The sequence below is a fragment of the Syngnathoides biaculeatus genome, chromosome 9, assembly GCF_019802595.1.
Source record: "Syngnathoides biaculeatus isolate LvHL_M chromosome 9, ASM1980259v1, whole genome shotgun sequence".
In the NCBI taxonomy this organism is placed as follows: Eukaryota; Metazoa; Chordata; class Actinopteri; order Syngnathiformes; family Syngnathidae; genus Syngnathoides; species Syngnathoides biaculeatus.
Window position 1 is genome coordinate 8522333 of NC_084648.1, and position 24614 is coordinate 8546946.

Consider the following 24614-nt stretch of genomic DNA (forward strand, 5'->3'; position numbering starts at 1 on the left):
AAATAGTTCATTATTGTGCAAATTTGTATCTTCCGATGTTTTATACCACAAAATTGTGAGGTGACCACATGTTAAAGTGGGTATAAAAATAGATCTATCTCAGTTACTGAATCAATATCAAACTGAATCACAATCTAAAAAATAGATATCGAAGTGAATCCTTGGGGTCTTCACAATATCCAGCACTATATATTATTTTAAAATGATCATACAACACTATTCTTAAAATCCATTAGTGATTTATTTTATTCAAGAAAAATGCTCAGACAAAAACACATGCTGTTAACAACCAAGGCTAAAATTAGCTCTTCCTGACATCTGTTTACAGTTGAGATGTATCATGTCAGCATACTTTCTTGATGTCAATTGTTACTTTTCTATGAGCAATAACTTTGTGCGATCTTCTGGCATTGCCCCCACAAACTGAATTGGTAAGATTTGGGGCAAACAGCTGAGGATACGTAAAAAATAAAATGGGCGAACTATTGAATAGCAGGTGCATTGGTGTGGTAGTTGGGTAGGTGGCCAGGTAGACAGGTCAGTAGATGTGTGTTGATGAAGTGCTGCCTCCACCAGTGAAAATACACTTCATGCTGCTACGGTGTTGAAGAGGTTCTGCTGCGCTTCCTAGTTTTCTCTTTTTAAACTTGAGGCCCAACATGTACTTTTGCCCCTAGTCGTTATGGTAACAAAAGCCTTATTCAGTGTCGGCCCCACACAAGAAGAGGGAGACAGGTGAAATGAGCTGAATGAAATAACCGAAATAAAGTGTGTCCTGTAATTTGTGATCTCTGGGGTATTTTGACAAAAGCATGACACAGACAGGTTATTAAGACATCGGTGAACTAGAGGGGGGAAAAATTGCATTCATCATCAGATCTAGTGCCTCGCATAATGTCCCGATGTCACCTGAGGAAAACGCAGCCTCTTTTTTGTTATCGTTAGTGTCCCACATCTCATCCTTTCTCTCTGCCTCTCTATCGTCTCTGTCAACCTTTTGTATTATTCATGCCCCGCCCCTCTCCACTACCCAGCGCTCTTGGGTTTCACCTGTAGAGCAGGATGACAAATTAAGACTCCTTGCGCCAACTGCCGCAAGAAACCCGTAGCAAAGGCACCCTGAAAACCCTCTGAATAGAGAAAGTGTTCAGTGAGAGGGATGTTCTATCAACAGAAGTAGAGCAGAATAAGACTATATCTCAAGACTATTTCATTGTAGGTTTCCCCTAGCTTCCTCTAGAAGACGAAGCAATCCAAATACTGCCAAGATCCTGGTGACCCCAACATCTCTAAACTGCTATTACAGTGAGTATAGGTGTGTGTGTGCGTGTGTGGGCCCGCGGTTGTGTGTGTTGTTCGTTCTGGATTTGTTCTCCTTAACTGATTGCGGAGTTTGGGGATATAACCGTATATACTGTAAACTGTCTGTTGGCCAAGGCAGGTCTTGGGAGACCCCAGCAAAACAAACAAATATGGGGAGTAGGTTGGTCTGGGGGTGAAGTTTAAACTGTTTTTTAAAGAGATATCCTATGCAATTTTTGTTGGAATTTAATAAACCTGAATCGATTAAGGTATGTATCTGTTATAACCAAAGGTCCTTAGAGATGGCACCTAAACCAACAAACAAGGGCAGTAGGTCTGGAGTTAAGTTTTGTTCAAATAGTTTGTAAAAGAGCTCTACGGTGGACTTTTCCACAACTGAAATCAGATCCCAAGTGCCTTAATAACCTGGCCATGAGATCCTTGACAAAATATTCCAAATATCAAGAGGAAGTCAAGAAAATTTAGTGTTATGGAGCAGTCTTGTCTCATCCAAATGAACAATTTCTCAACCCCTCCCCACAAGAGCCACTTATGACTTTTGATACTACGGAATATGAAAGTACTTTAAAGGTTCCAAAATACCTTCAGTAACGGTCCCTGAATTGACTGGAATTCCATCAAACAAATTAATCATAACACGACATGAAAAAAAAATCTCATAGTTCCGTGCATGAATTTAAACAAGAAGATCCATTTTGGTATGAAGCAGCCACTTGGAAAAAATTCCAGGACTTGTAGTTCGATTAACTTCTACTCGGGAATTTGCTCAAAATGATCCCCAGTCAGATTGAGGTATCTTGCCAAAAAACAAATTTTGAAGATTTTTTTTTAAAACTGTGATAAGCAATAGGAGGATTTGCCATGGGAAAAGACTGTACATTATTACAAGCTGTGAAGTATTTTTTTTTAATTCCATCTATGTTATTCCTTGCATTTCTCTAATGTTTTTGGTCAAGAGTAGGAAAAGCTGGATGTGTGTGTGTCTTGATGGTTTCTTGCTTAATCAATTTTTAAGGTTGTTGAAATCCTTATTGTGTTTGTATATCCTTGTCCTTCCAGGAGGCTTCATGTGGGCTAGGTTCAGACAATGTAGAAGTTCTCTGGCAAGGCGGATGTGCCCTCACGCAGCACCGATCCACCCAGGCATATCTAAACTCTCTTAAAGGTCAAAGTCCAGAACATTTTGTGTCTCCTGTCTGAGCTTATAAGATCCTATTTTCAATGCTAAAATTCAACTCAATGTTTGTGCTTGAATTCCTTCTAGTATTTGGGGGTGTGATGATGGTGCACAGCTAGCTAACCTGTACCAAGATGCCTGGCAAGAAAGACACCAAGAAGGATGACAAAAAGACGGCTGTAAAACCTGAATCTGAGAAAAAGAAAGGCAAGGGTGATAAGAAAGGGGGAAAGGATGATAAGAAAGCTGCCAAGGATGACAAGAAAGGAGTGAAAGATGACAAGAAGGAAGGGAAGGTTGATAAGAAAGGAGGGAAGGATGACAAGAGAGGGAAGGATAAGAAGGAAAAGGATGATAAAGGACGAAAGGAGGAAAATAAGGGAGGGAAAGACAAAGGAAAGGGAAAGAAAGTAGAATCAGATGAGGAGGAGGAGGAAGAAGAAGAAGATGAACTGGATGTTGAAGAAGAGGATGAGGGGTTGAGTGAAGAAGAAGAGGAGGATGATAGAAGAGGGCGGGGGCGAGGAGTTCGGAGGGTGGTGGCAAAGGGAAGGCAAAGGAGAGGTGTTGAAGACATAGAAGTAGATGAGGAGGAGGACGAATATGATGAGGAGGATGAGGAGGAGGAAGAGGAGGATCCCAAAAATAAATCTAAAGACAGTTACCACCACCACCATAAAGACGGGATGTTTGATCCCAATCCCAAAAGCAAGAAAGTTACAAAGAGAGAGGAGACACCTCCACTTCCCATTCGGGAAATCCCAAAAAAAGGCCTGAAGAACATGTCTCACATGTTCCTGAAGTTTTCTGGCTTCAAGAGGCGAAGAAACAGCCGAAAGAAGCTCAAGAGCACCTCACGCTTGTTCCTCGGCCTGGGAAAGAGACGGAAACGACTGGCCAAGAAGAAGCGCCGCAAGTCTATGCTGAAGAACACTTCCCGCTTCATGATGAGGTTCAAGGCCAGCAAGAAGAGAAAAAAGGAGGCCAAAGAGAAGGCAGCAAATTATGGGAAGAAACCCACCTACATGTTGCTGCGCTTGGGTGGAGGTGGCATCTCGTCTGAGAAAGGTGGCTTCTTCAAGGGCTTATTTAGGAAGAAAAACAGCAACATTGGCGGATTCAAGAGCAGGAGTACTGTTCTGGGTCGAATCGCAGCAGCAGCTAAATGGCTGAACAATCGTTTTATTTTCCATAAGATGCGAGAGCATACCGAGCAATACCACTGGGAAGGGCACCGTGGGTACAGCCGCCGACGCCACCTTCGTGGCTACCCCAACCACGGCTATGAGCAGTGGGAGGACCCACCTGGACGTGTCCAAAATGGTTCCAGATTCTTCAATCATGGGTATGGCGGTCACGGTGATGAGGTAGCTTACGGGGGCCAAGACCCTTACGGGTATATTTATGACGGCACTGGGGTAGACTACCACAACTTGAGGTACTACGAAGATGAGGGCATATACGAGCGCAATGCTGAATATTACATGCAAAGTCTTTATGATGAGGACACAGGGGCCTACTATGACCCTCATCTGATTGCTCAAGGTCACTATGACAACCAGGAACCAACCTTATATGACTACCAGCGACAACAACAGGCAATGCCGTTGTACAATGAAATGGCTCTTGACTACTATGTGCCAATGGATGAGGATCAAATATATCATCAGGTACAGGTTAATTATAATGAAAACGAGGAAGGCATTATCTATGGCAATGGGCAAGACGATTATTCTCATAAAATCCAACCACATTACAATAACAGTCATGTGGGAGCTTTGGGAATGCAAGATGGAGCTCTGCCATACCATCATGATGTTGTGGGTGTGCCCTACCAAGACTACAACTCTCAGCAAATGGTTGGTTTTCCCGGAGTAGGCCAACAGGTCTCTGGAGGGCAAGGCATGGACGTACAGGGTTTCTATGTGGACCAATATGCAGATCAGATGGATCAGTATGTGACTGATACTTATGGACTACATGGGGGTGAGACATTCCGAGTTCCCAGACCTCAAGTGCGCCTCTTTGGAAAAGAACGCCTTGAAGTACCGCTTCCCCCTCCACCTAATCTTCCACCTGATCCAGAATTTGAAGACATGTCTGATATCCAATACGAAGACCACATTCCTCTTGCGCCAGGTCATCCAACTGGTATTATGTTACAGCAAAAAATGATGTCTACGCAGGAGCAAATGATGATGTCCTCTCAGCAGCCAATGCCACCGCAGCAGCAAATATTAGGGGAGCAAAGTATGGTATCCCAAATGCTACCACCCCAGGTCATGTCTCCCCAAAACATGTTAACCACACAACAAGGGATGTTGTCACTGCAAGGGATCTCGCCACAAATACAAACCATACTTCCCCAACCAACGATATCACCAGAAGAGCAGATGATGTTGCAGCAGCCAATGATATCGCCACAAATAATGATTCCCCAAGTAATGATGTCACCAGAAGAACAACTTATGTCACAGCAAATAGCATCACCCTATGCACAGATGATAACTCAGCAGGATTATGGCTTTACATCAATCCCTACACCAAGTGCGATGATAATCAAGCAAGCAGGTATGGCCCCCCTTCCTGGGCGCCGAATGCCACCTTCTCCGAGTCTGTCCCGGCGCTCTGTCATGATTCCTCCCTCTCATTTACCATATCAACCCACTGCTATGAGCTCAATGGTCCCCCCACAAATCCTGCCACAGAGACAAACTACCCCCCCACCTTCAGCGATGAGGGATAGTATCATAAATGCCCAAATACCCCCCTCTGTCATTTCACAACAGATCTCACCTCCCCCCTCTCCCATTTCCTCCCCCCGTGCTCATTGCAGAATGCAACCTCAGTCTTCCTTGGATCGGGGCTTGTCTCCGTCTTCTTATCCCCATACCTCTATGATTCAGCGAGATTCTCCAAAACCACCCAGGACCACAAAGATACCGCATTCTCCTCGTTCTCCACCACATGCCTCCATGAGTATGCGAAGTCCCACAGCATCACCCGCTCCTGCCAGCAGTCCATTTAGAGAGAGAAGGCTGACTGGACCACCCTCTTTAGATCCTGCATCTCCAACCCGCTCTCCTCAACTCAATAGAAGACAATCTCCCACTCCAACTCGACGAAGCTTATCCCCTGAAGGGGTTCGGCCATCGTCCCCCACTCTCTCCCGTCGCTCAACTCGGTTACTCAGGGATACCACACCACTCACCAGACCCAGGATGGGGGGAAATGTTCCTTTAGGAACTGTCAGACCCTCACCTATGGGTCTTAGAGGGCGTCCGGTTCCCCCACCCACCCAGAATGTGCGCCCATTCCGTGCCGCCTCCATAAGAAGCAATAGATCATCCGTTCTTACTATAGACTCCTCTCATCTGTCTTCTCCTTTTCAGTCACCTCGGATGATACACCGTGCTCCCCAAGTGGAGCGGGAGTGTGAACATTTTTCTCCACGTTCTGTGGCCCGTGAGCATACGGTTGTGGGCCAAAATTCCTTTATGAGGATGCCTCCTGCTTTGCCCTCCCTGAAGCACAAGTCAAATTCCACATCACCCCGTCTCTCTCCTCGACATTCTCATTCGTCATCCCCTCTCTTGCCTCCTCATGGTGTCCATCCAACGGAGCTTTACGCCTCTACCCCATATGTGAATCCTTTCACCAATCCAGTTACAAACCCTGCTCCACCAATGCTATCTAGTGCACTGCAAAATAAAGCAATCAGACAGACATCTTCAGTTTCCCCTTTTGGCCCTGCGGCTATCCCTGTGGTGGGCATGGATGGAATAGCAGCCCAATATGCAGAGCCGTATCCTTCCTCTTCCCCTTTGGTTTCTGTTGCAATGCAAAACCAAGCACTTCAAGATGCCACCTGGCTTTCCCCGTTGGCTCCCCAAGTGTCACCCACAGTACCTTCCCCTCCGCTTTTGTCCGGAGCACTGCAGAATCAAGCATTGAAAGACGCATCCTACATTTCTCCATTGCAGAGGCGACGATCTTCTCATGATCAGCCGATGGCTCCTTCCTCCCCGATGGTACCCAGAACCCTGAAAAAGCATTTAATAAGAGACACATCCTATCCTCCTCCACTTCAAAGGCCACTGTCTTCTTACGAGCACCCCATAGCCCCTTCCTACCCGATGCTGTCGAGAGGGCTGCAAAACCAGGTGCTGAGAGACGCATCTTATGTTTCTCCTCTGCAAATGCCATTATCTCCTTTAGAGCAGCCCATGGCCTCTTCTTCTTCGATGGTATCTAAAGCGCTGCAAAACCAGGCGGTCCGAGATGCTTCCTATGTGTCTCCCCTTCAAAGGCCTCAGTCCCTATTTGCTCCACCTGGGCCTTCATCTCCACTGCTTTCTGGAGCCATAAGAGATGGTCAGGTACTCCAGGGTATAGCTTCCTATCCCACTCCACACCTCCACTCACCATATGGGCAAACCTATGTTACTAGGTACAATTACATCTCTGAGCCTGGTCCAGCACCGCTGCTCTATGATGCTTTGCAGAACCGCTCTGATTTTCAGAACGTTGCATCTTTAAGATCACCAATAATGCAACACGCTCCGATCACCCCCAAGCTCCATAGTGCACTGCAGCAGAACCCAAATCTCCGCCAAGCATCCTATCAGACTCCTTTGCAAATCAGTCGGTCACCCTACGCACCCCCGCCACTTTCTTCACCATTGGTGGCAAATGCCATACATAATCCACAGCTGATACAAGCATCCTACCAGTTACCGCAGGGAACCTTGGCGTCGCCTTTTGCAAATCCACGTTCCTCACCGCAGCATGGTCAGACCTTCCAAAACCAGCAAATACAGGGAGCTTCATACACTTTGCCTGATGGATCAATTATTAGGGTAGGTATTGAAGAAGCATGTGAGCCTCTTTCACTGGCCATTACTTGTGTTACGTTTTGTTTTGTTTTTTTGTCAGGTAATAACAGACATGAGTGCAAGTCTAATGAATTAAAATACAGAAAATAAGATAAAATGTAAGATAATTTAATGGCAAAAACAAACATTAGTCTTCTCCACCGCATATGGTGTAATTAGTCCCGTGTATTTAGAAATAATCATTTGTCCACCAGTTTCCAAATATAATGTAGCTTATAATGTAGATGAATGGATACAATTAGAAAACATTGCCTTTGGAATTGCAAGAAATTGTTATCTGTTCTGGCGCTTGTGGCTGTCTCAGGTCTTTTAGATTATCTTTTCACTTCTGTAACATTTTCATTCTTCGAATAGTGCTTTTTGACAACTCTTCTTTCTTCAAAAGTTAATTGTACATAACTCGGGGTTATTTGCACCTGTAAAAGAAAAATGTCAGTAATAGGCAGTCAAAGAAAGAGTGGCGTATGGGGGGCCTGACGAGCATTTTTGTGATGTGTCACTTTAATTTCTGCCCAATGCACGACTCACGGAATCCCCAGCAGCCCATGTCTCCTAATCTTGCCAGAGCGCTTCAGAACCGTGATCTCAGGACTGCTACATACACGCTACCTGACGGGACAATTATAGACCCTAAAAACCAAGTAACCCATTATTTTTGACTCCTGTTTTCTATACACTGTTCCTGTTTTTGATAACTATTAACCTATCTCTCCACATACAGCAACCTGTTTCACCAGATCTCGCTAAGGCACTAAAGAACCCTGCTCTACGTGAAGCATCCTACTCCCTCCCTGACGGTACCATCATTGTTGACCCCCAAAAAATTAAGTCCCCCAACCTCGCAGCAGCACTTCAAAACCCTTACCTAAAATCGGCTTCTTACACGCTGCCAGATGGCACTATAATCATTGATCCCCGGAAGCCTGTTTCTCCAAATCTTGCTAACGCCCTTCAGAACACTGCCCTCAGGAATGCTTCCTTTAACCTGCCCAAGGGAGTTCAGGACCCTAATACGGCCATACCGCCAGACTTATTAAAGGTTTGTTATCAAATCCCAATTGCAATGCACTGAAGTGACAATATAATCGGTCTCCCGTAGAACTGTGCAACATTACCTTGTATGAATCTAGCTGTTAACCTGGTCTCTAACAGGCTCTTAATAACCCAGCCTTGAAGGGATCAACCCTCACCCTCCCTGATGGAACCATGATTGTCGACTCAAGAAAACCAAAGAGTCCCACCCTGACTGCTGCCCTTCAGAACCCCTATCTCAAGGATGTATCATACACGCTGCCTGACGGAACCATCATCATCGACCCGCGTAAGATGATCACTCCAGACTTGTCAAAAGTGGGTAATCCTGACAGCTCGTTTTAATGACTTTGCAGGGGTTAGACAGATCACAGATGGTTTCTTGTTTCTATCGTCCTGTAGGCTCTTGCAAATCAATGCATTCGGAATGCTTCATATAAGCTCCCTGATGATTCCCTGGTTATCCCTGGTCAGCAGCCTGTGACTCCAAACCTCACTGCTGCTTTGAGGAAGAACATAGACCTTCGTTCATCTGATCTCTTCCACCTCCCTCAACACTCTGTTTTCACGGGGGCACCGAAACCTGACAGTCCAAACCTCTACTCTGCCCTGAAGAATGACGGCCTGCGTGGGATCTGCTACAGGTCAGCAAACCACAGAGATAAAACAGGGCATGTGGCATACCATAGTTATGAAAGTTTTAACTTGAGCCACGTTTGCCCCGCAGGCTACCAGATGGTTCTGTCCTCACAAGACGGTTCCACAATCCCAATTTGGCCAACGCTATCCAAAACCAGCAGCTTCGCTATGCCTCCTACAGGCCCCCAACTGCTCTACATGGCACAGATAATCGCTATGCCCCAGTCCCACCCTACGGGCCACACTCGGGTCACTGGTCCCGAAATGCCAGGGGCGGCGGTGAAATCACAGAGGATGTGTGGGCCTCCGAAAGAGTTTTACCTCATGGCACAGTCCAGCATCTGGCCAAGTGGTCCATGTATAGAGAGACAGGCGTCTTGGATGGATATTTACCCACACCCAATGTCGAGAACGGAGAGGTTCAGGATCCAGAATGGACTCCCGTCCGTGAGAGGGTTCCTGGACAGAGCTGGTATGACAAGGTAATTTGTAGTTCACATAGAATTATATAAAATTTAGACCATGATGACCAGATCCTTTGAGCTAAATACATGCCATTGCTTTTTAGATCTACTCTATTCTAAGCATGCCAACAACCAGCCACAGGGTGAAGCGCTGGGCCGAGGGCGTGGAGGACTTGACGCAACTGCCGTAAGCCTCACAAATTTAATATCTGGAAGCCCATTGGTAGAGCTACAGTATTTATGGCCTTGCTTTTGTTTAATTTCAGAGAACTGAATGAAACCACCGTCCTGATGAACCTCAAGAAACGCTACGACCAGGAGCTCATTTATGTAAATTTCATCACCACAGGAATGTGATAATGCACTATGTATAAGTATGCAAACCAAAGCAAAGCCCTTTGATTTTCTCTCTCAAAAGACATACATCGGCAGCATCCTGGTCTCCCTCAACCCGTACAAGATTCTCAACATTTATGGCACGGACATTTTACTCCAGTACGAGGGACATGGCCTGAGCGACAACCCTCCGTAAGACCCTCGTTTTTGTGTACACGGCCAACAATGACACTTTAATGTGAATATATTGTCTTTGGAATTTTGTTACAACGAATATAATTCATTTATAAAAACTTTCACCTAGCTTGTGTAGCAACAAGTATAAGACTATGATCAGAAAGTTGTTCTGTTAATCTTACACAGGGGTTTTGAACTTATTTTTGTCATGGGCCACATTATAGTTAGTTTCTCTCAGAGGGCTGTTTTGACAAAACCAAAAAAATCGTTAATCGGCTCATCATATTTACACCTAAAATTTATGAAGTAGTTTTGGACTCAGAATCAAGAGTCCTTGTTTATTCAGCTATTGTTGATGTTTGGTAACACAAAAATGCTTGCCATACCTCAATTTTTTCATTCATGATATGACAATTTGAAATTTTTGTCCACATTTGTCAAGAATCATGGAAGTTGACACACGTGATTTGCCTTCGCTGGCCACAAAATCTTGTGGCGGGCCGGATCTGGCCCCTGGGCCTAGAGTTTGACACCTGTGCTCCAGCGGCTAACATAATACTTGTAATAATTACATGTGCACCCTGAAAATTTAGTGGTTTACTAAAAACTCTGTCAGGCTGGATAAGTGGCTCATATAATACTGTATTTAAAGAGTCCGCCCTGATAGTCAGTTTCCCTTATCGGCTTATGTAATACATTATTATAAAATTATATATCCATGTTGTTATTTTAGTTGCTAATTTAATGTTACTCTGGTAGTTTACTGTCTAATGTAATCCTTACTTTAATAATCCACTCTGCTAGACTGCCAGCTAATGTAATACCATACTGTAATTAAGATTCCAAGCTATTTTAGGAGTTGATGAAATGGATTACTAAAAATTCCATCCTGCTAGTTTGGTGGGTAGCGTAACAGGTTATTGAAAAATCCACTCTGGTATCTTCGTGACTAATGTCATAAGTCACTGTTTTCAGTCCAGTCCAGTCTGCGTAATCAAACTAGGACAAAAGGCAGTAAAATGTGTATCTGTGTTGCAGTCATCTTTTTGCCCTTGCTAATCTTTCCTACACCAACATGATGGATGCCAAAGACAACCAGTGTATTGTGATTAGGTACCAAGTTTCCATCACTTTTAATTCAGAGCTTGACATAACTTTTTTTAACGGAACTCCAATTTTGTAATGATTTGGTTTCAGTGGAGAAAGTGGGTCCGGGAAGACGGAAGCTACCAAACTGATCATGCGTTACTTGACAGCCGTACATCACAAACGCAATGTGACAAAACAGGTACATCTGCCATAATTAAACGACGTATTGTGTATAAATGCACTTGGGCTAAAACAATTTTCGCATTCCTTTGTCCTGACCGTGTCCTGTCAGATAGAGGTAAGGGATTTATTATGTTGATATCCACCCTGTTGGAGGTTCAATGGTAACAAACGTTGTATTTACATATATAGATCCTGGAAGCCACTCCTCTGTTGGAGTCATTTGGCAATGCCAAAACGGTGCGCAATGACAACTCGTCACGCTTTGGCAAATTCATGCAGATCTGCATAGAGGAGTGAGTAATTCACAATTGCACAGTTTGCATGAAAAAAATGACAATGAATCACTGGAGACATTTGCAATGCATTGGAGGTATTTATTTTTTCAATTTCCCACACATATTCCCACATTTTCTATGACAGAATTCCCAAATGATTGCAAAATCTTGCCCTTGCCCTTTCACATATTCCAACAGTTTTAAAGCATTTCAATAAATAGTTCAAATCATCATAGAAAAAAAATTTTCAATAGTTCAGTCTTTTCCATTTTTTTCAGACAAACACTAGTGTATTTTGTATTTTATAAAATTATCCTATAAGATTATCCTGTGGTTGGAGGTCTGGTAAGAGTGAATTTGTCCTAATTTCTGGGTCCAAAATGGGTTGGGGCCAACAAACATAAATATTAAACATTTAAACGTTATCCTGTTCAGCTGTTAGGTCAAGCAGAATTGAGGATCTGTATCCATTTCATTCCAGAACAATTACACTGTGTGACAGTGGAGATTTGCTGCTGTAGTTTCTTAGTATTATAATGGCTATTCATGGGGAATCAGACTCGATCCGTTGAACAGAACAAATTTTCTTTTTTTTCTTTGAGAAACAAAGACAAACAACACTAACTGTAAACATGATGAGAAAACTAAATCATTACATATTAAAAACTTGCTGATCGGTGGTGGAACAGATATGTAGGATGTGCAGTGTTGAGCTTATCGAAGAATACCACACACAATACAACCAAAATATGGATTTTGTAAATGACAGCAATGCTGTAAGAGCAGATCCCAAAAAAAGACTTGAGAGCCAAGGCCCCAAAAAACAAATTTTCATTCAACGATGGGGGCATGCGATTTTGAGACGCACTAGACAAAATGGAATTCACCACCGGATAGCTCAAAAATTGGATAACGTTGAGGGCAACATGACAAAAAAATCCATGCAGTAAACAATATTGCTTAAAAGTTACCAAGTTCAGACAGAAGCCAAATGTCAGTAGCGAACGTGGGGCAAAGGCAGGTGAATATTCCGACACTGCACACTTTCATGCAGGCCCCTAAATAGGCTGATGACTACAATTTGCAACAGGCGTGTCACCGATGTCCACGACCACCATCATTCACCCACACACTACAACACAAAGACAGACCATTGAAAAACAGGGCCATGACAGTAACTGATGATCATCTTTTAAGATAAAAAAAAAAAAATCCTTACAGGTACGAGGCTAGTCATATTTAAACATTGTAAGAAAACAAGAAACAAAAACAATAAATTCGGCAAACAAGAGGAGTTCGAATTGACCGTTGTGCAGATTAGTATGGTAAATCAAAAATGACTGGAAATTATGTGATTAAGAGCACAAGTCTTTGTTTTTGTGAAAACATGACCTCCTTCATGTGTTTTATTTTATTTTATTTTCTTATACAGTATAACCATGAGATCGTGAGTAATGTTCACCATGATAACGATACCCCAGTCGTGAAGAATCGAACACTCTTACATGTAACATTAACACACTTGGTGACAAGTTGACCAAAACGCATTACCCATGCATGGCTTGTTACTTAACTCTCAAATGTGTCTGGTTGTCTGTGCGTGTGTGTGTGTGTGTGTGTGTGTGGTGTGTGTGTGTGTGTGTGTGTGTGTGTGTGTGTGTGGTGTGTGTGTGTGTATGGGTGGGTGTGTGCATTTCAAACCTAATTAATCAGGGGCGTAATCAGCGGTGCCATAACATCTCAGTACCTGTTGGAGAAGTCCCGCATTGTCTTTCAGGTGAACTGGACACACACACTCACAAACAAAAGAAAACACACACACACACGCACATGGCGTCTTCTTACAAGTGAGTTACAGTGTGAGAAAGAGGAGATTGGTGAGTCAATCAGCGTGAGGTGTCAAACACGATGCTGTGTCTCCCGATGTCCATCAAACGTCTCCATCAGTAGCGTCTGTCATCTGCAGGACTCAGATGACCTCACACTGTCATTTCACACAAACACGCAATGTCCATTCGAAATGATGTCACTCCAACGCACCTGTCCCACTTTATTTTCTCTTTCTGTGATTTTTATTTGTCATCGCCCATGTGAAACATCTTTATCGGATCCAAGAAGCAGCCATTTTTTTTTTATATTTGTAATATTTTCATTTTATCTTTATTATAGGGGACCCCCGCATAATCGCAGTTTGGCATTCGCAAATTGTAGATCGCCCATTATTTGCGGAAACACCCACTTATTTGTGTTTTGCCAAGTCCCCCGCTTATTCCTGTTTTTTCTGAATGTTCCTGGCAATTATTGTAATCGGGAGTGTCAGAGATGTTCCGAGAAAAACAGCTAAGACGAGCCTGAGGACTGTGGAGAGTGAACTCAAACCAACCAAGATTGTCTTTTCGTGCACGGGACAGACGGAGGACACACTGTGAGAGTGCGCTACCTCAGGCTGCCTAAGTGGTAGTCCCTATATGCTCTTTTTTATTGCCTTCTCAGGTCAAAGGGTTCCATGGTTACACATTGAAAATGCTGATACAGATGGCTACACCAACAGCACACAAACACTAAGGTACATGTTTCTTCAAGGCCGCAAGAGTGTCCTGATAAACCCACAAGAGAAGAAGCAGGGTATTGTTTAAAGACATGTTCATGGCATTTGGGGGTATCCTCCTGCAGTAGAAGGGCGTTATTTCCTCCCGGTGTTGAGGAGTATCTGCTTAAGATCAGAAGGGAAACATGCTGAGGCCAGGATGGAGACATCGCTTCCCAGTGTTCAGGGGCATCAGCTTGAGGTCGGCAGGGGGGCATCGCCTCCCAGGTGTCACTGGGTCACACTTCAAGACACGCACGCAGCTCACAAAGAGAACACTTCAGACTAAGACTAACAGAAACAAACGCTTGATAAAACAATCCTAACAGCAAATATAGAAGTAATGATATATTTTTATCATGATAACTAACATAGTAATAATTTCTTTATCAGGGAGCCTCAATTACACTGTATTAATTGTCTTATTTTTTGAAAAATAATTATTATTATCTATATTTTTGGAAAAAAAAATAGTATACTTCAACCATTTATTATTGCCTGTCTATATCAGGGTCACCGGTGAGCATAACTGTATGTTATTTTTATTTATGTAACTATTATTATCTACCCTTTTAAATAACTAAGATAAGCGGCTCAAATAATGGATTGATGGATTATTATTGTTAGAAATAGCCAATCCATATGCTACCGCTTAGTTGGATTCCGTGTTATTGTTTGTTTTTTTTTGTTTTTTTTTAATATGGTGGATTGTAAAGCGTTTGGCCTCCCAGTTCTGAGGACCCGGGTTCGATCCCGGCCCCGTCTGTGTGGCATTTGCATGTTCTTCCCGTGCCTGCATGGGTTTTCTCCGGCCACTCCAGTTTCCTCCCACATCTCAAAAACATGCAACATTAATTGGACACTCTAAATTGCCCCTAGGTGTGATTGTGAGTGCGGCTGTTTGCCTCGATGTGTCCTGCAATTGGCTGGCAACCAGTTTAGGGTGTACCCGCCTCCTGCCCGTTGACAGCTGGGATAGGCTCCGGCACTCCCCGTGACCCTTGTGAGGATGAGCGACAAAAAAAATGGATGGCTATTTTTTATGTTTGTTGTTGTTTTTCTTCTTCTTCTTCTTCTTCTTCTTCTTCATAGAAATACTAAATCTTTGTGTTATTGGTCAAGAGGAATCTTAAGAAATCTGAAATGGCAGCCATGCACTTCCATTTTCACTAACAGATATTTTTCAATGTAAAATAGTGGCGGTACATACTGTACTTATTCTATATTGAAAGAGTTCATCCTTTGGCTTTTTTTGTCATGGTCAGGCCAAATCGGAGAGAAACTACCACATCTTCTATGAGATGCTGGCGGGCCTTCCTCCGCACGAGAAGCGGTCTCTGTATCTGCAGGATGCTGAAACCTACTACTATCTAAATCAGGTACACATACACATGGAAGCACAAACACACAGCCCAGATCATCAATTCCTGGGTTCACAAATCACTTGTCATCTCTGTGCCAAGGTGACATTCATTTTCCAGACATTGACTAATGGCCACAAATGTAAATGTGGCTCGTCAAACCTTTCATTCTGTTTGATGTATCGTAAATGCATTGACATGATAAATGGCATTCAACTATGAATTGAGCCTTTCAGGCCAGATGGATGTGGGAGCCCTTTCTCACTTTTTTTTAGTTATAATCAGACGATCAAATTATCATTTTCACCACAGTTTTTTTTTTCATTTTTCACTATCAACGTAAATAAACTCAATATTGCAAGTAAGTGAAAATATATTGAAAAAATTAACACATTCTTTGAACAGCAGAGCGATTAAGGCTTGTAGTGTACATGTGGTCGCAGGGAGGGGAATGCCAAATTGTGGGCAAGGACGACGGCGAGGACTTCCGCCACCTCCTAAGTGCTATGGATATCCTGCGCTTTAATGGCGAGGAGCGAAAGGGCATCTACCTGCTCCTGTCCTCCATTCTCCATCTCGGCAACATCTACTTCCAGTCACACCAGGTCAACACGTCATACACAGACATTAAACCGGGGCGACGGACCAAACACTTGTACTAAGGCCACATTTTAATTTTTAAAACAAATTGAACAGCTAGGTTATTTGTACATGGGGTTGAAAATCACATTTAAATTTGGATGAAAAATATCTCCATCCATCCATTCATTTTCTTAACCTTGCTTATCCCAGCTATCTTTGGTTTAAACGATAAATACACCACAAATCTTACATTGTAACTACACATACAAATGTCATTGTTACACTATAATAGTGATGACAAAAATAAAAAGGAAATGATAATCTTGTCACCTTTTTTCAGGTAGCAGTGGCTCCGTTAAGGGAGGTGAAGAGTTGTACCGCCTAATAATTTCTTGAGAAAAATAAACAACAGTCACAATGCAATGGATTTAATCCATCCATTGATTTTTAACACTGGTTATCCTCATTAGGGTCGAAAGGTGGGATACACCCTGAACTGGAATATATAAAAACAACCATTCACATTCACATTCACACCTCCGGGCATTTCCATTAACCCACCATGCATGTTTTTTGGGATGTGGGAGGAAACCGAAGTACCGGGGGAAAACCCACGCAAGCATGGGGTGAACAAATTGCCCCCACCCCTTCTTTGCCATCTGTACCCACTACCCGCTCCAAAGTATGGGAGGTGGACCCCCCCATCCCCCCGACCCCTACCCCCACAACAAGCAAGAGAAACTAATTACTGCCTGGAGATACCTGGGAGAGGCTCCAGCACTTCGTCGACCCTTGTGAGGATAAGACGCTCAGAAAATTCATTGATGGATTGTAAAATGTGTATTTTGTATTGTTCGTTTTACTGTACAAAAACATAAATATATTTTAATCAACCATTTTGGGGCAAAGAAACAACACAATGAATGCAAGAAATATTGCAGGGTTTTTGGTAATGTGAATGCTTGGTGGGGAGGAGGAAAGGAAGGAGGCAATCTGCGCATAGCGCCCGCAGGCCAAACGTTGCCCACCCGTGCCTGCACTACACGCCTGGTGATGATGCGGATTGATGATACACACTACAGGTTGGAGGTCAGGAGGTGGCGGCAGTGGTGAGCACTCAGGAGATCCGAGTGGTTGCTGAGCTCCTACAGGTGTCACCCGAAGGCCTGCAGAAGTGTGTGACCTTCAAAGTCATGGTGAGTGCCCACCCACAGAGTACACAACGACGACACACTGACCACACACAACCTACATTATTACAATACATACACAATACTATTACATACAGGTATTATACGTCTTGATGAACTACGTGTTGTGTTTGCAGGACACAGGACATGAGAAGATCTCCACTCCGCTCACAGTGGAGAGTGCAGCAGATGCCAGGTCAGTTGAGTCAGTTATTTATCCATCCATCCATTTTCTGAGCTGCTTATCCTCACGAGGGTCACAAGAGTGCTGCAGCTTATCCCAGCTGTCATCGGGCAGGAGGCGGGGTACACCCTGAACTGGTTGCCAATTCACACAGGGCATTTAACACTTGCAAGGAACCATTTTTGGTACACGATGTGTGGCCCTGCATACCGACTATGCTTTAACTCAGCAAAGAAACTTAAAATAAAAACTTTTTTTTGTCACATAAAGTTTTTTAAATAAAAAAATGTATTGGGTTAGGCTTAGTACACACATACATTCATACATGTACACACACACGCACACACAATTATGTTACCAGAAATAGCACCCCAAAATTAACTCTTTAGCCTATGCTTTCATCAATTATTTTTTTAAGGACCAAAAGTTTAAAAAAAATCATATTAAATTGGTGTATATAAAACACTCTCAGAAATTCTCTTCCCATCTTTGATAGAGGCATGTAAGGACAAAGGACGTAAAGACAAGGGGGTAGAGCGATGCTCGGAGAGGTGGGGGACGTCGTATGTCGCCCGTCCCCCCTTGTTTCCATAGGAACCAGGTTCCCTTGTTTCTATAGCAACCCCGTGTCTATGTGTGTGCGTGCGCGTGTCTGTGTGTGTGTGTGTGCCGTAGAGATGCCGTTGCCAAGATCCTCTACTCGCTGGTCTTCAACTGGCTCATAGAGCGTATCAACGGACGGGTGTATCCTCGCAATGAGGTGCTCTTCATCTCCATATTGGACATTTATGGATTTGAGGTCCCGTTTTCTTTTTTTAATCATACATTGATAAAAATATGACTGATGCCCGTCTACTTTAATAAAGCCTCCCGTCTTACACTGTAGGAGCTGGAGATGAACAGTTTTGAGCAGATGTGTATCAACTATGCCAACGAAACTTTGCAGTTCTTTTTTAACAAAGTCATCATCCAGCAAGAGCAGGTCAGGGAAAACCTTTTTTTTTTCCCATATTTCTATTTCTCTTACCGTGAACCCTCACTATCCTGAGCCCTTCTGCCAACAGTGGAAAAATGTGAGTAATTGTTGCCTACATTAATATTTGAAACTGTAACTGTACCCCATACTATGAAATAATTTGAAGCAGAAAGTTTTATATCATTTCGACTTACAACATGCGTCCATTTTCTTTGCCGCTTATCCTCACAAGGGTTGCGGGAGTGCTGGAGCCTATCCCAGCTGTCAACGGGCAGGAGGCAGGGTACACCCTGAACAGTCGCACTCACAACCACACTTCGGGGCAATGTAAATTCTCCAATGAAGGCATTTTTTGGGGATCTGGGATCTGGAGTGCCCAGAGAAAATCTCCTCAGGCAGGGGGACAACATGCAAACTCCACACAGGCAGGGCCAGGATTGAACCCGGGTCCTCACAACTGTGAGCCCAACACTTTACAGCTGCACCACTATGCCCATCTTACTCACTTAACTTTCTTACTCACACATGCTCATTCCGCCTCTCTCTTACTCATTGATGAAGTGGATAACGCAGCCATTTCAAAACAACACATTTCTTATGGTGGCACAGAATCAATGTCCCACAATAAACTAAGGAAAAAGTCTCACTTCTTGTTCTATGGTTATCATCACACATGACAGAAGGAAAAAAAATCAATTCCCTGTTCCACAACAAATAACCCACTTACAACATTATCATTAAAAAATAAGTTACAGAAGATTTGATTTCTTTCTAACCGCCACTCAGCCACGCAAAAACACATCCATGTAGCAAACACCCTATTCTTCCGTTTATAACCCAGGCTGAACAAAGCTCCTCACCAACATACAACAATTTTAGAACAATCAAGACGTATCTCTTCAATACCTTGAACATACTTCCTTTGCACAAATTACCAATTTCCTATTTTGCCACTGTAATGAGGCACCTTTGGACTAATAGCTAAGGATAAGTTCTGCACAAAAAAGAAAAATGCAAATAGGCGATTTTGTAAATTGCAAAAAGACACTGAACCTACAAATTTTTATGGTTCAGCATTTAAGAATATATCTACAATATTTGGATTTAGGGGGGGGGACCATTCCCTGTTATTTGCAGAAACAATTGCTTAATTGCATTCTTTTACTTAACTCCCAACCTATACGCAGAACCCACTGGATAATTGGTGTTTTCTTTTTGCCCAACATCCCGCGTATTTTAATTTGCCTAGGTTTTTTTTATTATTTGCTTTGTTTTTTTAAATAGCATTTTTTTTGAGGGGGTGTCAACTCGCACCCAGGCTCAATCGCAATCCCCAACAAACAGCGGGGTGAACTCTGTTTTTTTCAAGTGAGGTACTCTATCTATCCATCACTAATTCTATCCCAACATCCTGCCTACTTCAGCATTTTCATACATGCCACTGCCTTATCACTGGCTGTTTTGTTTCAAGAATATGCCAACAGTCTTTGTTGTGTTCGGTAGTAAAGGTCCAGAGCAGACATGAGTTGACAGGAAAACCCAAGACTGTGTGAACATTCTTTGTAAATTCTACAGGAGGAGTACATCCGAGAACAGATCGAGTGGCAGCATCAGCCCTTCAGTTCTAACCAAGCCTGCTTGGACCTGATCGCCGCAAAGCCTCATGGGATTCTCCGTATACTTGATGATCAGTGTGGTTTCCCTCAGGTACCCTTTTTCCTCCAAGTGCCCCCAAGAAAAAGGACTTAATGACCACTGAGCACCTGCACTTGTGACATCTAGGCAACAGATCACACGTTCCTGCAAAAGTGCCATTATCACCATGGTAACAACCCACTATATGCCAAGCCAAAGATGCCGCTGCCCGAGTTCACACTCAAGCATTACGCCGGGAAAGTTACCTACCAGGTACACTTTTATTGGTTGCAATGGAAGTAACACTATGTTTACTGTAATTACTTGTACATATGCCATTGGGACTAAGTGGTGGGATGTAATGTTATATACCGTACATCTTTAGTGTAGGACTGGAGGTAGTTTGGTAGGTAGGAAACATTGGCACCTATTGGTTTGTGCTAGCTGGTATGATAACTATTAATGAGGACATAGTAAACAAAGAGACGTTGGCCTTTATTGTACAGTAAAGCTCTTCAGAATGCTATGAACAAACACATCAGATTACACTGGAGTGGATGCGAGGAGAGCTACGACTGCAGTGAAGGGACAAACTTCAGATACAACAACACGTGCTTTTTATTCCACTCAAATATAGATAGGTTAAGGCATACTATGTTAAAAAAAATATGTTTAAAATGGGATTTACTGCCAACAAATAATGTCAGGAATGTGCATTAAAATAGAGGCAGACCTCACAAATGCTTCGGTAAACCTCTGATAAACTTTGAGTACACTTTATATTATATATATTTATATATTTCTAAATATGTTTTTATAGTTTATTTATTAGATGGCGGCATGGTGGGGCAGCTGGGAAGCATTGGCCTCACAGTTCTGTGGACCGGGTTTCAATCCCGGCCATCCCTGTGTGGAGTTTGCATGTTGTCCCTATGCCTGCGTGGGTTTTCTCTGCACACTCCGGTTTTCTCCGACATCCCAGAAACATGCAATATTATTTGGACACTCTAAATTGCCCCTAAGTGTGATTTGTGAGTGCGGCTGTTTGTCTTAATATGACCTGCAATTGGCTGGCAACCAATTCAGGGTATACCCTGCCTCCTGCCCGTTAACAGCTGAGTTAGGCTCCAGCACGCCCCGCGATCCTTGTGAGGATAAGCAGCATTTAAAATGGATGGATGGATAAACGAAATCATTATATAGAAACTGTATTTTATGTTTGCAAGGTTTATCTTTGTCTGATATATACATTTATTTGATTATGCTAAATAATAAATTCAGGAAATTATCCATCCATTTTCTGAGATGCTAATCCTCACGAGTGTCGTGGGAAAAAATTATACAAAACAATAAGAATTTCAGTAAGGTGACAAATGTTTTTTTTTTTTTTTTATGGCACTGTATAGTGGAGGGTTATGAAAACAAAAAACGAGAAAAAAACCCAATGTTATTTTTATTCCCAATATTGTGCAGCACTAATAGGGGGGTGGGTAGGTATATACTGTAAATGATTAAGTTGGTAAGTAACAACAATAAGGTGAATACAAGATTATTGGAAGGTCAGTTCGTGAAAGTAACTGTAAATCGGTTGCCGCATAGATAATTAGTTCATTTGCTAACAGGTGTCTAATATTTTGGGTCCTAGGTGAACAAGTTTCTGGACAAGAACTTCGACACGGTCCGCAAGGATGTTGTGGAGCTGTTCATCCACAGCAAAAACAGAGTCAGATTTTTACTGTTTTTCAAATTAATTTGCATGAAATTGGTCTCAGTGCATACTTTTGTGTGGACTATATATCGCCAGATGGTCTCGGACATTTTCCTGAAGCATTCCGAGGAGTTGTCCCTTCATCGGTCCAGCGCACGGCGCAGCAGCACAGCTCGCCGCTTCCAGGCCAGCACAGTCAGCGCTAAGTTCCAGACCAGCTTGCAAGAGTTGATGGAGAAGATGGAGAGGTAGAACACCACACAAAGGAAACACTACTCCATTTTCTTTTCTCTATTTATTCACTGTAGTATTCTTTCATTTTTCAGGTGTCACCCTTATTTTGTGCGCTGTATCAAGCCAAACCAGCATAAAGTATCTATTGACAAACATGCCATTCGTTTTTTGTTTTAAAAGTGCTCATGTGGGTATTTTTTGTGCTGGTTCAGGAAGCTGCAATGTTTGACACGGACCTGGTCTCAACGCAGCTGCGCTACTCTGGCATCATGGAGACCATCCAGATACGCAAGGAGGGGTATCCCATTCGACTGACATTTCACAGCTTCCTGTCCAGGTGGGTTGGTTGACACGTCAGGATAGTTAGGTAGGGAGGCATGCTGGTAGCTAGGTCAATAAGTATGCAGGTAGATAGATTGTACTGTAATCACGGTGGAGTGAGTTTCATGGTTGGTGAGGAACTGACAATTGGATTTACACGGAATTTTCTCATCTTTCTATCCAGGTGTGTTTGTAGACCCCTAGATAGGTAGTACATGGAACATATCCAGGGGTTTAGGTTAGCAGGTGGTTGGCCACGATGTATGGCGAGTTTCATGGCTGGTGAGTCACTGACTTTAGAGTTGGATTTAAGAATTTATGAACCAAACGAGGTGGTGTCTTTGACATTAAATTAGCAGCTTGAAATTCTGGTAATCGGTTATTTCCTGACTTAATGTTTGAAGCATATCTTGAATTTACTTTTTCATTTTTGATTGGTACTTTTGGGGGACAGGATGCAACTCCGTATAGCAGTTGACTAACATGCATTCTGTTTGATGGTCATTCACATAAATAACATTGATGGAAACACTGTGTGTGTTTCTTTCAGCTTGTCCCTTTCGGGGTCGCCACAGCGTGTCATCTCAGATGAACGCACATATATGTTCGGCACAATTTTTACGCCAGATGCCCTTCCTGACGCAACGCCTCTCAGGGAGTGGCGGCCCCAGTGGGATACCAACCCACAACCGCTGGTTTACCAAACCAGTGCTCTAGCCACTGAGCTACGGGGCCTCATCGATGGAAACACTATAGACTTTAGACTTTAGACTTTATTTACTGGTGCTGGACTCACTTATAATAATACAGGTTTTACTAACATATCAACTTACAGGTACTTACAGGTGTTTAGACACAAAAACTAAATCGCACTACACCACTCAACAGTAGCATTGCCTTTCTCATTTCCCCACATTCTGTCCTTCCCTTTTCTGTCCTCTAGTATCTGTTTCTCTTGTTTAGTTTTTGTGATGATTCTACAGGGATGAAATTGAATGGTTATTGTATAATCATAAAAATAAGCACAGAAATTACTGTAAGCACCATTGTTGTTTAATGTCACAGCTGAACATGCCACCTGACAACTGTGGGACAGTAGGAAAAAGCCCAGGTAATGTAGGTAGATATTCGGCAGTGCCCCATTCACTCGTATCAAGTTACCCACAAAGCCATGGTGTCTCTAGTGAAAGTTTACAAAACTAACCATCATAAAATGATCAAATATTTATTTCCTCACTTTTTAAGTTTAAAAAAATGTCAAAGTTATTTTGTAAATTGAGGCATCCAAAGAAGATGCATTTTCAGGGTGCAGCCATTGTTAGTTTCCTCACTGCGCGCTGGAATGGTAAATGGGCCTTGTTATGGTAGCTAAGCACAGCTAATACTCAACTGAGCAGCCAAATGAAATGATAGAGTCTCACTTTGTCCTGATATAGTGAGGGAGGGAACTTGCGCTAGAAAGTATAGGCCCAAGCCCCGTGATGTGGAAATCTATCTCAGATCACACTGTATGTGTACACAGGTACAAAGCGCTGCTCTGCTTGAAGGACCCGCCTATGGCCGACCAAGAAAACTGCGTCATCATGCTGAGAAAGTTGGGACCTGTCAAGGTCAACTCCTACCAGCTGGGAGTCACTAAGGTTGGTTGACACGTGCATGAAGGCACACAGGAAGAGAATACAATTAAACATGTGTTTGTGTGTGCAGATCTTCCTGAAGGAGGATCTGTATCAGCTGCTAGAGGGTAAGCGCGACCGAGTGCTCAACATCGCCGCCCTCACGCTACAGAGATACGTGCGCATGTACTTCATACGCAAGAACTTTATCAAGTTCCGACACTGCATGACGCAGCTGCAGGCCAGATGCAGAGGATGCGTTGTCAGGTGACCAATTATGCAGCTTTATTCAAAACTACCTAAATGGAAATGTTTGATATTTAATATTTGCCTTGTTGTTTTTGATTCATGTTGACAGAAAGAAGTTTGCTCGGAGGAGGAAATATCTTGTCAAGTTACGTGCCATGGTGCGAGTCATCATCAACCGGCAGCGGTATATGAGGGTATGTGTGTGCGCATGCGTGAATGCATTTGTGTGTGTTTGTTTGTCTGGTGGCAGAGGGGTGTAAATGACATTGGAAACTTGACTGATTCACTGAGTAATTTTAAAATAAAATGTAATTTGGTGTGGTAATTTTGTTAACTAATAATTCACTGTATTTTTTGTGTAAATATCTTTTTCTCTATTCT

At 43.0% G+C, this 24614-nt stretch overlaps 1 protein-coding gene across 1 annotated transcript in view; it reads left to right on the forward strand.

Moving 5' to 3' along the window:
* Nucleotides 1-1120: 1120 nt before the first annotated feature.
* The window catches only part of myo15ab (myosin XVAb), a 54586-nt gene continuing 31092 nt past the window's right edge, over nt 1121-24614 (forward strand). The window contains exons 1-31 of the mRNA XM_061829374.1: nt 1121-1305; nt 2383-2488; nt 2588-4639; nt 6719-6879; nt 8117-8434; nt 8548-8745; nt 8830-9071; nt 9155-9548; nt 9635-9717; nt 9797-9860; nt 9949-10058; nt 11082-11156; nt 11241-11331; nt 11425-11430; nt 11505-11608; nt 13304-13367; nt 15443-15556; nt 15982-16143; nt 17203-17316; nt 17448-17506; nt 18170-18293; nt 18381-18476; nt 20046-20177; nt 20253-20378; nt 21751-21828; nt 21910-22061; nt 22140-22185; nt 22260-22384; nt 23891-24008; nt 24076-24251; nt 24343-24427. Of these exons, the coding sequence (XP_061685358.1) occupies nt 2635-4639; nt 6719-6879; nt 8117-8434; nt 8548-8745; nt 8830-9071; nt 9155-9548; nt 9635-9717; nt 9797-9860; nt 9949-10058; nt 11082-11156; nt 11241-11331; nt 11425-11430; nt 11505-11608; nt 13304-13367; nt 15443-15556; nt 15982-16143; nt 17203-17316; nt 17448-17506; nt 18170-18293; nt 18381-18476; nt 20046-20177; nt 20253-20378; nt 21751-21828; nt 21910-22061; nt 22140-22185; nt 22260-22384; nt 23891-24008; nt 24076-24251; nt 24343-24427 (5622 nt within the window). The 5' untranslated portion in view covers nt 1121-1305; nt 2383-2488; nt 2588-2634. The remainder of the gene's footprint in view (nt 1306-2382; nt 2489-2587; nt 4640-6718; nt 6880-8116; nt 8435-8547; nt 8746-8829; nt 9072-9154; nt 9549-9634; nt 9718-9796; nt 9861-9948; nt 10059-11081; nt 11157-11240; nt 11332-11424; nt 11431-11504; nt 11609-13303; nt 13368-15442; nt 15557-15981; nt 16144-17202; nt 17317-17447; nt 17507-18169; nt 18294-18380; nt 18477-20045; nt 20178-20252; nt 20379-21750; nt 21829-21909; nt 22062-22139; nt 22186-22259; nt 22385-23890; nt 24009-24075; nt 24252-24342; nt 24428-24614) is intronic.